Source organism: Mytilus trossulus, chromosome 6 (assembly GCF_036588685.1).
Source record: "Mytilus trossulus isolate FHL-02 chromosome 6, PNRI_Mtr1.1.1.hap1, whole genome shotgun sequence".
Taxonomy (NCBI): domain Eukaryota; kingdom Metazoa; phylum Mollusca; class Bivalvia; order Mytilida; family Mytilidae; genus Mytilus; species Mytilus trossulus.
This window is the reverse complement of record NC_086378.1, coordinates 30408566-30422710: the sequence shown is the minus strand read 5'-3', so window position 1 is coordinate 30422710 and position 14145 is coordinate 30408566. Positions and strand designations below refer to the sequence as shown.

Here is a 14145-nt window from a genome sequence, read left to right as displayed (position 1 = left end):
TACATTCGCGGATGTGAGTTTTTGTGGATATTTGAATTCTTGGTTTACTAAAAGTCTGCACAGAAGCCTATAGAAATTTGCGAAAAATTGGTATCCGACGAAAAATAATGACTCCACATTTTCTGTATTAAAACGTGAATTGGATTTTGTGTACTGATTTTTATAGCATATTAGAAAAACAAAGTGTGAAAGATATGAGGTAGCCATTCAGAATCAACTTTTAATCTTGTATGGGAAATACAATTGGAAAAACAAATAGACAGACAAACCCATTAGAAAACATTAAGCCCTTGTACTATCAAACACTTAAATGAACATTATAAGATAGCCATATGAATTATATCAACGTCCAGTGGCAAATATTTCATGCATATTCAGGACCATTTAAAATTAAAGAAATTATATAAAAATAACACTGTAATGATTGCAATAAACTTTAATAATTGTAATAACAACTCAAAAACATATTTATGCCTGAAATAATATCATGCCACACTCACTGTAATATAAATAACTGGAAATGTAATATTCATCACATGGAAACCAAATTCTTTTACCGTACCAAATGTTGACATCCCAGATTACAGATTTTGTTTTCTTAGCTAGTATTTTAAGTATATTCCCAAACTTTATATGAAAGAGTTCAAACAAAGGATACATGGTTTTTAAATGGTTATCCCCCAAAATATGGAGAAAAATGTGGAGATTTTCATACAGTATATGCATTTAGTTTAGGCAAGAAAATGGACTTCATAAAAAGTCAGTGTTGCTTTTATAGAGTACTTCTTAACAATAAATAACAAATGGCAAGATTAACCCTGATATATCATGTGTTATCTGTTCATTAGTGTTTACCCAACAACTCCTTTAAGGGGGTACATAACACTACAGGGAGATAACTGTGTAAAAATCAGCTTAATGTTTTAATCACATTCTATTGTTAAGGAATATAATTCATCTCAATCGTTAGAATTGGTGTTTGTCAAACTGCTGTATATCCTATGTAATTTTTCAAATAATGAGTGTGGTTCAAGTTTAAAACAAGAATGTGTCCATAATACATGTAATATAGGGATGCCCCATCATTTTCATTTTTTATCATTTTAAATGTTTAGTGGACCCTGAAATGGGATAAGAACTCTAATTTGGCATTAAAATCAGGAAGATCATATCATAGGGAACAGGTGTACTAAATCTCAAGTTGATTGGACTTCTACTTCATCAACAACTACTTTGACCAAAAACTTTAACATGAAGTGGGACAGACAGACGAACAAATGGACACACAGACCAGAAAACATAACGCCCATAAATGGGGCATAGAAAAATATTTATTTTGGTCAATGTAAAATACATGTATTTGTCAAAATCTTATGAAAATTAAATGAGCCAAATTAATTTTATCCAAGGTGTTTGGTACCATCTTAATTGATTTTAAACATTAATTAACTTGAAATAAGCTCAAAAGATTAAAAAAAGTATCACTGTTGATGTATTTATGTTTGTGGGTACTGGGTACACATTTTCATGGAATAATGAAAAACAGTATTTTCATAGATAACAAATTTCATGATTTTTCCAAAGTTTGCATATAAGCCTATAGAAAATGTGTAAATGGTTTAATATTTGCCTGTGCCCAGTTATGAATTCCTAGAAAATTGATACCTGACAAGTAATAATGAATCCACAGTAATTTTGCAAATAAAAGAGTATCTGTTCTTTTGTCTCCCAGTATATTAAGGTTAACCTGTTTTAGAACATGTGGATCACCTCTAATCATTCTAAAGACCTAGAAGACTAAATTAAGATATAAACTACTTGATATAATACAAATGTTAATCTGAGGTAGCATCAAGCACAGACATGCACTTAAGAAAACAAAGCACATATTTAGTTACCAGTAACATAATAATATACAGTTTGTTCATCAGAGGTAGCCCCTAGCACAGACTCTAATACACTTGGATCTACTAATATAGTATTATCATCTACTTGTATAGTGTCCTCCTCAACCTCATCTGATTTTGAGGTCTGGAGGTAGTATGTAGTATCTTCTGAACTAACTCCTCCTACATTAGCAATGTCTGTTGTGATTGGCTCAGAGTGGGCAAGCTGAACTTTGATTGGTGCTCCATTCTCTTGGGGAATGATAACAGTTTCAAAGTCATGAACAGAAACTTCAAAGTGATCATTTTCATGTCCAATTTCATGATATTTGGTATGTATGGCTAAACTTTCCTTACTTGTCAACTTTTTATGACATATTTCACAGTCAAACAATCCTTCTACATGGGTCTGTTCATGTCTCAGTAACTTGTCTCTAGTAGTGAAACCTTTATTACAGTTCGAGCATGTCCAAGGTCTTTCATTTGTATGTTTTGACATTGTATGAACTTTTAACTGAGTAGATGTTGTGTAACGAGCCCCACATCCTGCATATTCACAGAGGTAGGTTTTATCAGCTGGTATCTCACCCTCCCTGATCAGATGCATTTTCATGTGACGTTTCAAATGTTCCTGAAGTTTAAAACTTTTGCCACATTTAGTACATTCTAAGCTTCTATCTTCATTATGAATGAGTTGCACATGTTTATTTCTGTTTCCATTCTGAGTAAAAGCCATACCACAATATTCACAAATATATGGTTTAATGCCTTCATGTTGGCGAAGATGAATTTGTAATGATTCCTTCTTCCTAAGTTTTTTATTACAAATATGACACTCGAATCGTCTGGGTTTGTCTTTTTCTTCCTCATGAGTTTGTCGATGGTATCTTAATGTCTCCTTCTGTGAAAAGGATCTTCCACATATGTCGCATTGAAACTTTTTCTCCTCTAAATGAATCTGTTTAAAATGGCGAGTCATGTTTGGTTTTGTGCTGAATGATTGAGAACACTGTGGACATTGATATCTCCTTCCAGCTTCTGGATGCAATGCCATATGATTGTCAAGAGCTCTCATGCTACGTAAATGTTCACCACAAATGTCACATTTGACGAATGATTTCTTACTTTTATATTTGTTTATTAAATGACGCAAACGTTTTTTCTTACTACAATTTTCCACACTCTCTGGATGTTCTTGTACAATATGATTCCACAATCTAGATACAGATCTAAATATCAATGGACATTCATCACATTTTTTATTAAATGTCTTGATACCATAGAAACAACTCATCATTAAATCTAAATCTGCAGATAATTCTGGATGGATTCTAGCAATGTGAACCAGCACCTGATGAAATTCTTCACATGAAAATGTACAATTATTACAGCTGAGTAGTAAAGTGTTATTTGTCTGCTCTGTTATAGTAATATACTTTTTTATCTGTTCATTTTGTTTGATTTCATTCAATCTATCCATAGGATCGACAACGGAATCACTATTATCCATTTCTTCATTTTCTTGTGTAGAATCATTAAGATTTTCGTGTTGGTCGTCATCTTCCTCAATCTGATCATCAATAAGCCCAACATCATCCTCATCATCGAAAAATTGCTCTTGTTTCACCTCTGCTACCATGTCAACACCGAACTGTTTCATTATGATACTAGGATGGAATCGTATATTGTGAATAGTTAGATTAAAAGCTTTTTGAAAGTTTTTATCACAGAGTGCACAATAGACGTCTTCCTGTTTCTTTTCAGGCTTTTTATTTTTCTTTCCTTTATTAGGTGAAGGAACATTTTCATCATGATTCTCCTCCAAAACTATGATGCCATCATCTGACTGCATTGAAGAATTCTCTTGGCTTGCTCCTTCCTTGCTACTGGTACCACTGCTGATACTATTAATCAATTCTATTGTAGCTAGTGCAACTATATCCTGTTCTGTAGATTCTTGGTCACTGTTCTCAAGTTTAATTCTTTTATTGTCATCACCTTCATTTCTAGTAAAAAGTTTTCTTCTTTTAACTTTGTGGTCTTCAGCATCATCTTGTTCCTCATCAGATAGAGGCTCACTTTTAATTTTAAGTTTATTTTTATCCTGCTTATCCTTTTCATAAAGTCTTATAATTTCTACATCTTGCTCTAAGCTGCCAAACTGCACAGGCATTTCACCTTGAGAAGATGCATTACTCTCTGACAACATCCCTGCAGTATCTATTACAGACAAAGACTTGGCATTTTTGTCTGACGTTATTTTACTTTCTTTAACTAGAACAGATTTACTTTTAGAAGCAGAGTTCTGAGCTTGTTTCTTCTTAGTAGGTGAAATACTTTCCTTTTTATGCTCAATAGATATCTTTGCTGCATTTCTCTGTAACTCATCCATACTGACTTCCAATTGGTGTATAATCAGCATGTGACCTTTCAAACTATGAATCCTAGAGAATGTAGCTTTACATACGGTGCAAGTTGGTTTTGAAGGTTTATCTACTGTTTTCTCTTCAGGATTTGGAATGGCAATTTTATTTTGAAATCGTTTTTGCTTTGTCAATGTTGTTTCTGATGTGATGGTTTTTGGTATCTTTTTAACTTGCTTTGATGGCTTCTCATTTGAAATGTCATTTATTTTATCCGTCAAGTTTGAAGCTTCTACCAAAGTTTCAGATTTATTTTCACCATCCAAAGAAGATATTGTAGATTTTGCTTTCTGTTTTCCTTTTCTAGTGATCATCTTCTCTGCGACAAAAGGTTTATCTTGTTTAAATGATTGATGATGAGTTTGTGAATCAGGGGAATCATGTAGACCACTAGATTCAGATTGTGCTTCAGTTGAACCTTTAGGACCACTAGATTCAGACTGCGCTTCAGTTGAATCATTCAGAACACTAGATTCAGATTTTGCTTCAGCTGGATCAATTAGACCACCAGAGTTAGGTTGTATTATAATTGAATCATTTTGATAACCAGTTTCTGAACTATTACTATTTTCATTACTAGCAAGGATTGCATCAACAATGTCATCTTGTTCATCACATATCTTTTCATTTGAATCTAAATCTAATGTTTCACTTCTAATGAACATCTGAGGTAGTATACTATCATCAGAGGACAGAGATATGTCTTCATGAAGTTCTTTTTGTGCAGACAAATCATTACTATTCAATTCTGAGGGTTGTTCTGTACAAATGATTTCTTTTGAAATTTGTTTTTCAAAATGTTCAATCTTTTGCAGAAGTTTTTCTGCTTGTTTTTTAGAAGCGACTAGCTCTTTCTCAGACTGACTTGTTGGAAGTCCTGAACTAATAAGCTGTTGTTCAGGTTTCTTTGTATGTGTACCTGTATCAGTACTTGGCTTATGGTCAGTAGTCTGTGTGACTACCTGTAAGTCAGGTGTATCAGTACTTGGCTTATGGTCAGTAGTCTGTGTGACTACCTGTAAGTCAGGTGTGTCAGTACTCGGCTTATGGTCAGTAGTCTGTGTGACTACCTGTAAGTCAGGTGTGTCAGTACTCGGCTTATGGTCAGTAGTCTGTGTGACTACCTGTAAGTCAGGTAATACTTCTATGTGATCATCACTTGCATTAGTATTTGCACTTCCTTGGTCTTTATCTTCTTCATTAGTTGTTGCTATAGGTGTAACTAGGTTATCTACTATGCTAGCAGGTATATAAGTCTGGTTGCTTGTTTCATTCTGGTCTCCAAGATCTTCAATTATTTGTGCACCTGAAAAACATATATATTGTACATGTACATGTATCATGCTCCTGACATATGTTCATATGCTTCATTAGTTCAAAATTGCTTATCTTTTGGTTTTGCCCAGTACATCATGTACACCATGTAATGCGTGGAGATTATCCTTTGGTTTTGACAAGTGCATGGAGGAGTTTTGTAATATGAATTCGTATTCATTGATATATTTTCTTTCCATACATGTATGTAATTTTTAAATATATCAATTTTTAAAAAAATTTGCTTTGAACTTTTCATGTTATAATTTCCCATCTGCAGCCACTTATATGTTTTTTTTTAGTATATAATAAAGAGAATATATTGATGTCATCAGCCTATCAACCAATGTCATTGATTTTGCCTAAGAAAAAAGCTCAGTGATACAATTGCAGCCCATACACACACACACACACACACACACACTGATTTTCAAAACCATACATAATAGCTAAATATCTTTCAAATTCAGGGGCAAAATATTTCAATAACCAGAGGCCCAGGAGTCTCCTATAAAGGAGTTCATGATGACTGTGATAATAAAGCATCATACTTGCTTCTCAGGAGAAAAAAATATACTAAACAGTTGAAATCTTTGACTGAATTCAGCATTAACTGACCGACCAAAAAAGTTAGATGTGAGAAAGATTTAAATGGAGCAATGTTGCCCCTGGTATCAGGCTCAGGCTTTTACCATTTACCTTTTGTTGAAATAGGTTATTTTTTTCTGAAGGACAAAAAAAAATGTCAACTGTAATAAAAAATATTTTCAATGTACCAGAGCAACAATTTTTTTTAATCAATGTCATTTTTATATTCTCTTCTTTTTTTTTTTTATAAATATGATAGAGGTGATCTATTTTTATATCATTTTTTTTTACTTTTTGGAACATTTCTCTCAATAAATTTAAAGAAATAATTAAAATAATAACATGCTTCTTCACATATTATGAATGGTAGGTGCCTAGCAAGATTATACATATAAATAAACATTTGTATCAAATTCTGAAAAATATTTTACATTATCAAACAAAAACTATTTTCTCTGTACAAATTCAGTTCTAAACATTGTGTAAATTTCACAAATTTCAGTAGCTTTCAAAAAACATAGGCCTTTGTATACATGTATGTAAGCCTGAGTGGAAAAGAGTATACTCTTTCTACTCCGGCTTGGCTGTATCATTTGATGCAAGTTCTTGGGTGAGACTTATCCAGAAAAAATTGTAAACCCTTACTTTATTTCACATTTTTAAAAGTCTTACCAAAGCAGTATGAAAAGAAGTTTATGACTAATTCTGAGTTGACATCCAGGAATTGTCTCCCTTTATCAGATCCAATTTTCATGCAACTTTGACTGGCTGGGTCAGCTGTTACCAAAAGGTATTCCTGTCCTCTCTGTGTTAGCTCTTCACACTGTAATATGTTTCAAAACTTGAATACAATATTGAAATTATAAAATATTTATGAATGTTTTTTTCCTTGAGCTATAAAGTTATTTGACTTTTAAAATTAGTTGGTTTACAGTATATCTATATTAGTTGAAGTATAAATCAGATTATTGGTTCAAACTTTTGAACTGTTTTACATTTGTCATGCAGAGGCCTTTTAAAGATTACAAACACTATGGGTTCATTTATTGTTTAATGTTATTTGATAATCTGTTGTATACACATATGGCTTAAATCATTGTCCTTTTATTTTAACTATGGAGGATACATTGTAGTTGTCTCATTGGCAATCATACATCTCCTTAAAGTTATTCTATAATATGACAGGAAATTGATATAACATGATTTTATAAGTGTGCAGTTTTTATTGGTGGAGGAACTGAAGTGCCCTGAGAGAGTCACAGACTGTTAACAAGAAAACGGACAATCAAGATTGGAACTGACCATAGTTGCCAGGTGCATGGTTACTGTGGACGGCTAGTGATACAGTAGTTCAAGTAGTAGTTGAACTACTTCAACTACTTGAACACAGAGGCCCCTACATCATTAAACAGCAAAGACTTTCTTAATTTTAAACTGATTGAAATAAGTCTTCAATAAGAATCTGATGTACAGTAGTTGTCGTTTGTTTATGTAATGTATACGTGTTTCTCGTTTCTCGTTTTGTTTATATAGATTAGACCGTTGGTTTTCCTGTTTGAATGGTTTTGCACTAGTAATTTTGGGGCCCTTTATAGCTTGTTGTTCGGTGTGAGCCAAGGCTCCGTGTTGAAGGCTGTACTTTAACCTATAATGGTTTACCTTTTAAATTGTTATTTGGATGGAGAGTTGTCTCATTGGCACTCACACCACATCTTCCTATATCTCTTTAATGTTTTTTATTATGTGGATTCATTTAAATTTGTTGGATACCATATTACGTGGGTACAGGGGAACCATTGCAGTCTGCACCAAAACCCTTTTCAACTTCTAGTCAAAAGACCAATATTTCAACATTTTTCTTATTGGGCCAAACAAAGTTTTGCAAAAACTTACTAGTTCAAATGAAATTGTACTCGTCTACAATGTCTAGGGCATCGTGCTAGTGGCTAACGGTGCAGACTGACCATGAATTTGAACATTCAACTGATTAAATTTTTTTTTAAAAATATATGGAGACTTTGCCAAAACCACAAAATTAAATATCCATGAATATGAAAGTTTTCCCCAAACCAAGAAAATTGGTACCCACGATGTAGTTAAAGCAGTATTAACATAATATAACCAAGACTTACTGCTGCTTGTATAGACTTGAATATGTTTGACACATCAGCACTTAGTTCTTCTTCTTCTTCCATCTTTTGTCTATTAATATAAAAATAATAAATAGTTAAAACAACATTAAATGAAACAAGTACATGTATGGTTCATCAAGACAACAAACATGTACCAAATTTGTCAATCACATTCAAAGTTGTTGATTATATAAAGTTGAAACATAACCAATCTGTCTTAGCTTGCTATTTCTGACTATGAAACGGATGACCTGTATAAAGAATACAAAATAAGAGGCTCATGAGAAACCTTAATCTTTCATCTGGTAATCCTTTGCTTTTTTTGTGTTCTTTTCAACCTTTATTTCAATCTGTTTTGGTTTTTAGGTGTACAGTAGATCTTATCTAGCTGATAACTGTTTTCTCAAAAATATCTAAAATACAATATTGGGTAAAATTGTCTTTCAAAGAAGAAATCAATTGCTGATTTTGGTTGACTATCACTATGTGGTGGACTTAGAAAGAGTCAGAGTGTCCTATAGTAACAATATTTCATCATAGTTATATGCATTGTAGTACACAATGTCATGAAATTTGGTATTGTTAAAGGGAGGTTATCCAAAGTTATATTCGGTCTACCATGAATATATATATGTTGAGTACAAATTATCATCTTGTACAAAATAAAATAGTACAAATTACAATTTGTATTTTGACTTTAAACAAATTACAATTTGTACAAAAAGTGCTTGTACAAAATTTGACTAAAATTCACTTATACATGTACATTTTTGTACAAAATTTGACTAAAATTTACTATACATTTAAAGTCATTTTTGTACATGTACTGTCCAGAACAATATTTTTGTTAAGTATCCTTTGTTAAATTTTTGGTCAGGATATTTTTGCAGTGAAATACTCTCCTTGACAGTATTTTACTTAACAAGACTATTTCCTAATTGAATTTTTCTTTCAGGAGGAATCCTACATCATGAAAATGTGAGTGTTCTGGATTCTTTGAGCAATATTGCAATCATCCATGAACAGAAAGCTTTATATATCTGCATTCCACATTTTTTTTCTTCTTTTTTTTTTCAACATGATCAAAGGACAAACAATTTTATCTCTCAGGCAAAAATGTATTATGTCAGACATAAAATTGATAAAAGTTATTGCAAATCCAGGGCATTTTTAAATTTTATTTTTGATGTTTTTAATGGCAATTTTAAGCACAGCTTTTGGGCTTCATGTGTTTTGTGGATATCAGTTTTTTATTGGTCATGTTGGTAGAAGAAGCCTGTGACAAATTCTCCAGATTGAAAATTACACCATTGATATTTTCCCCCTTAAATATATATTTGTAATGCACACAACTGTAATGTCCTGGGATCTTTTGGCCAGACAACACAAGATTCCTGGTATGTAGGATTGTTGTTTCAATGTCAGTGTCATTCTGAATGTCATAGGGGCAAATTTCTATTATACTTTCAGAACTGTTACTTGGGCCATTTTTTTATTTTCCTATTAGAATTGCCACTTTATAAGGCCATTGTGTTTTGTATAATATTAATATTAGAATTACTGACATGGATGTATCAATTACATTTTATAGTTTCATTTGGGTATTTTTGTATTTTAGGCCACGTTTTTTTTATTTGTTGGTTTACGGATCCGCCGACCCGATTTTGCCGATTTTCAGAATAAAAATAAAATTGACTTTTCATGCTTTTTTTATTCCCGTCCACTCTTTAATGTATATGCATTATCCCTGAAAAATGATTAAAATTTTCTTTTATTTATGAAATGAAATGCATTAATCATTAACAAAGTTGATAACACTTTCTGTTGTGAAAAATCAAACTTCCAATTTACGTTTCTTAAAATAGACAAATCAATTATAACTGACCTTGAAATGTCTTTAGCGCAAATAATTTTGCAGAACAAAACCTGTGTTTACAACCAATTACAAAATAACTTTGTTTCCCTTATTTGTCATCAGTCTGTAAGATGCATCATCTCAGAGAAATAGACTTGTCCAAATGTGGATAGGTGGAATACATCAATTAAAGTACTAAATATTAACAAATCATTTGAAATTTTCTTGTTTCATAGATAATAAAAAAATATCAATCATTGGGATAAAAACCAGATTGCATGACAACTGATTAACCCGATATTGTCGTTGGTCCAGTGGACGAGTCTATTACGTTTTTCGGTACGACGTTTTTACATTTTTTTCTTTATCAGTTTTTGTGATTGAAGAGCATTATTTACCAAGTTTTCTGGAACTGATTGAGAGCTACACGAATCTGTTTTTCTTGTTTGTGAAATGACGATTTAATTTTGTCTTTGTCCGTGCACCCCCCTTTTTTACAGGAAGTTATTAAACGATGTCATGCGATATTCATGATCACTGATCAATAATATTTCATCGAACTAAATGTTAAGAAATGATGACAAAACAGCATTAAAGACAAACATTTTGTTAATGAGGTGAAATGTATATTTATTTTGCTTATTTTTCTGTTTTGAAAGATATTTTTTTTCCTTTTTTTTTTCAACCGACCGACCAACAAATTGAAAAACTGTGGCCTTATAAATACATGTAGGGTTTATTAATTATTTTTGTATAATGCTTTTTTCTAACAAAATCACGGTGTAAATTACTGTACAAGTTACATTGTGTACATTTGTACATGTATTTGAAAATAAGACACATAAAATATTGTCTGCAGACAATATTACACAGGGGAATGAGGGGATATCACATTATTTTATGCGGTTATAACTGTTAAGAAACCCACAAACTTAAATGTGCATTGTGCAGACGTTAGTAAGGAACTTCTATACACCTTATCGCTTATCCCGGCTGACCAGGGCGCTTGATTTTTTTTAACCCACATAACAATCACTTTTCCATTGTGGTGTCAGATATTTATAGAATAACTATTGATTGAAGAATTCAAATAGAGAAAAATATTCAACATGTGACCGGACGGCACATTAAGTCATGAATGTGCGTAGTGCATGAGTTAATAATCAGTGTTGTTCGGTCAGGAGTTGAATATTTTTCGATATTTGAATTCTTAAATTAGTTATTCTTTTATTACATTGGCAAATGGCTTTTTTTTAAAAAGAAGTTAAAGTAAAACATGTAAGAAACTATATCTTTTTTTCTACACTTTTGATTTGACGTTGTCGACGACTTGACAATGCCTTTTGTTGTATGACGTCAGAGTGAAATAACCACGTTTATTTAAAATGTGAAAAAATCGGTTTTTATTTCACTGGGAAATCAATGTAATTGATTGCAACCAATGTACAATGTAATATTTTGTTTTATGATGTCAAAATTTTACCCCTTTCTGTTATGTTGCTGTTACTATATATAGTTTTGTATCTAAATGTGGTTACTGCAATACAATTATACAGCTTACCACTTTTGTTTTTAGTGCATGCAAACGTCTGTACAGCTGTACAGACAGTACAGGCTGACAAGTACTTTTTGCCTCAGTTTTTCTTTTCAACCATTTATTTTTACAATGAAAATATGCATAAGTTGTATTTGATCGATTTTGAACTTGTTGCTCTCTCATTTTAAGAACATTTACCTCAAAACTATCTCAATATTCCTGCAAAAACAAAAATTTCTAACTTTTTTACTAACCGGAAATGCAAACAGAACTATAACGAAAAACGTTTAGGAATGGCATCCATATTCCGGAAATAAGAAAGGACAAAGAATAAAATCGTGAAACCTTCTATATAGTAGTCTCAGCTTCAAAAGATGGAAATAAATTTATAAAACATATTTAAACCTAAGTTGCTATTGTTGGTATCTGTTTTTGTGAATCAAAGGAAGTAGTTTCTTAATGCTAACATTTAGGTTACAAGTGTGGACACAGATGAGTGTGGATGGTATGTTTGGATGTTTAACAGTGTCTTTTGACAAAAGGAGTTCTATGTTTTCCTATATATGGTGTTTTCATGGAAGTATTATATTGACAATATAATACTTCCATGGTGTTATTAACTGTCTTGCACGGTGACAACAGAACTGAGCAGTAGGAGTGTTATTTTATTTTTATTTTTTTATGTATAAAGACGGACATGAAGGAGACAGTAATTACATTAGTTACCAAATGATTATGATAGAATATGTTCTACATCTTTGATTTTGAATTCATTTTGTAGCTATAGGAGAGCAACACATAATAGGTTCATTTTTCACGTGGTTTTTTTTCTAAATGGGAGATGATATCTAGATTTGAGAACATGATAAGATAAGGAGCCTGTAACTCACTGGTTGTCGTTTGTTTATGTGTTACATATTAGTTTTTTGTTTATTTTTTTAACATAGATAAGGCCATAGGTTTTCTCGTTTGAATTGTTTTACATTGTCATTTCGGGGCCTTTTATAGCTGATTATGCGGTATTGGCTTTGCTCATTGTTTATGGCCGTACGGTGACCTGTAGTTGTTAATTTCTGTGTCGATTTGGTCTCTTGTGGAGAATTGTCTCATTGGCAATCATACCACATCTTTTATATATGTTTTTGTTTACTATTGGCATGGTTCTATTTATATTACTTTGTGGTGGATCGTCAGTATCATTAGTATTTTTTTTTTGTTAAAATGTCGAATTGTTCCTCAGATTAGAATACATTTATTGGTTTTAGGTTACTAGTCTAAATTCCACACGTTAAATAAGATAGTTGGTAAGATAAATTCGTTACATAGCACAGGCACTTGTTTCTATCCATTGGAAGAACCACTATCAACGCACTTGTTTCTATCCATTGGAAGAACCACTATCAACGTATATTTACGTAAATATACGTTGATAGTGGGTCTTCCAATGGATAGAAACAAGTGCCTGTGTTACATAGTGTGCAAGTGACGTAATATGGGGTCAGTAAATTCCATATGGGGATAAGAGCTCTCACCCCATATGGAATTTACTGACCACATATATACCGTATTCTAATATGACGTGCTTCTTTCGATTTGTAAACAACACTGTGTGAAAATTCTCGATATATCTATACTTAGCGCAGACTCAGAGATATACATAATAATGGATGTTACAATACACCTCCCACGTAAATCCACATGTATTTGAACCTACATTGCAAACGCTTTGCCAAATTTATTATATTACTAATTTTAATTAAACAAAAACATTACAGAACTTTTATTCTTATTCCGATGCATAATAAAAAGAATTAATGTATTGCAACTAGTTTTGTTTATTTCTTAAATATAGTAACACTGTATATTTTGTGCAATGTCAATTTCATCATGGAACACTTTCTCTACAATGAGGGGTTCATTAAGGGATGCAAATAAGCTTGATATTTATGTTACGATTTAAAAAAATATCAATATACTAATTTAAGTTGCAGTATAAAAACAATATTTAGTCAATATCACAAAAATATAAACTTTTTTGTAACCAACGAAGTTCGTATAATATTGTATTAAAATGGAATTCTGAGGTTTTCTATTCTATAATCTTTGATTCAGCAAGTCAACATGGCAGCTCCTTCTTTACGAAATGTCAATTTTGGATTTGACGGTAGCTTACGAGAAAACATGTAAATTAAAAATCGGAAATATTGGGTTTGAGAATTAAACATATTTTTTCTAGCGGTTATTAACGAAATAATTAATGAAAGTTAAAGATGTATGAGAATATTTGAGCTTTGTCTAACAAGGAGTAAAAAAGAACAGCTCCACACACGGCATACCAACCCTCGCTTCAGTATTTAAATTAACTTATTTGTCTTATTAGAATCGAAATAATTCATGGAAGCCATAGATT

General features: G+C 32.0%; 1 protein-coding gene across 1 annotated transcript; it reads right to left on the bottom strand.

The window, feature by feature from the left end:
- Window positions 1-420: 420 nt before the first annotated feature.
- On the bottom strand, window positions 421-12002 carry LOC134721092 (uncharacterized). The gene is made up of 4 exons (XM_063583817.1): window positions 11934-12002; window positions 8344-8413; window positions 6884-7034; window positions 421-5615 (listed from the first exon to the last, which is right to left on the bottom strand). The coding sequence occupies exons 2-4, from the start codon at window positions 8404-8406 to the stop codon at window positions 1891-1893; spliced, it is 3939 nt and encodes a 1312-aa protein (XP_063439887.1). The 5' UTR covers window positions 8407-8413; window positions 11934-12002; the 3' UTR covers window positions 421-1890.
- Window positions 12003-14145: the final 2143 nt, after the last annotated feature.

Coding starts and splice junctions, on each gene's coding strand:
- LOC134721092 (XM_063583817.1), bottom strand. CDS start 8,406: ATGGAAGAAGAAGAAGAACTAAGTGCTGATGTGTCAAACATATTCAAG. Junction 7,035..8,343: donor TCAAGTCTATACAAGCAGCA/GTAAGTCTTGGT, acceptor AACATATTACAG/TGTGAAGAGCTAACACAGAG. Junction 5,616..6,883: donor CTTCTTTTCATACTGCTTTG/GTAAGACTTTTA, acceptor TATGTTTTTCAG/GTGCACAAATAATTGAAGAT.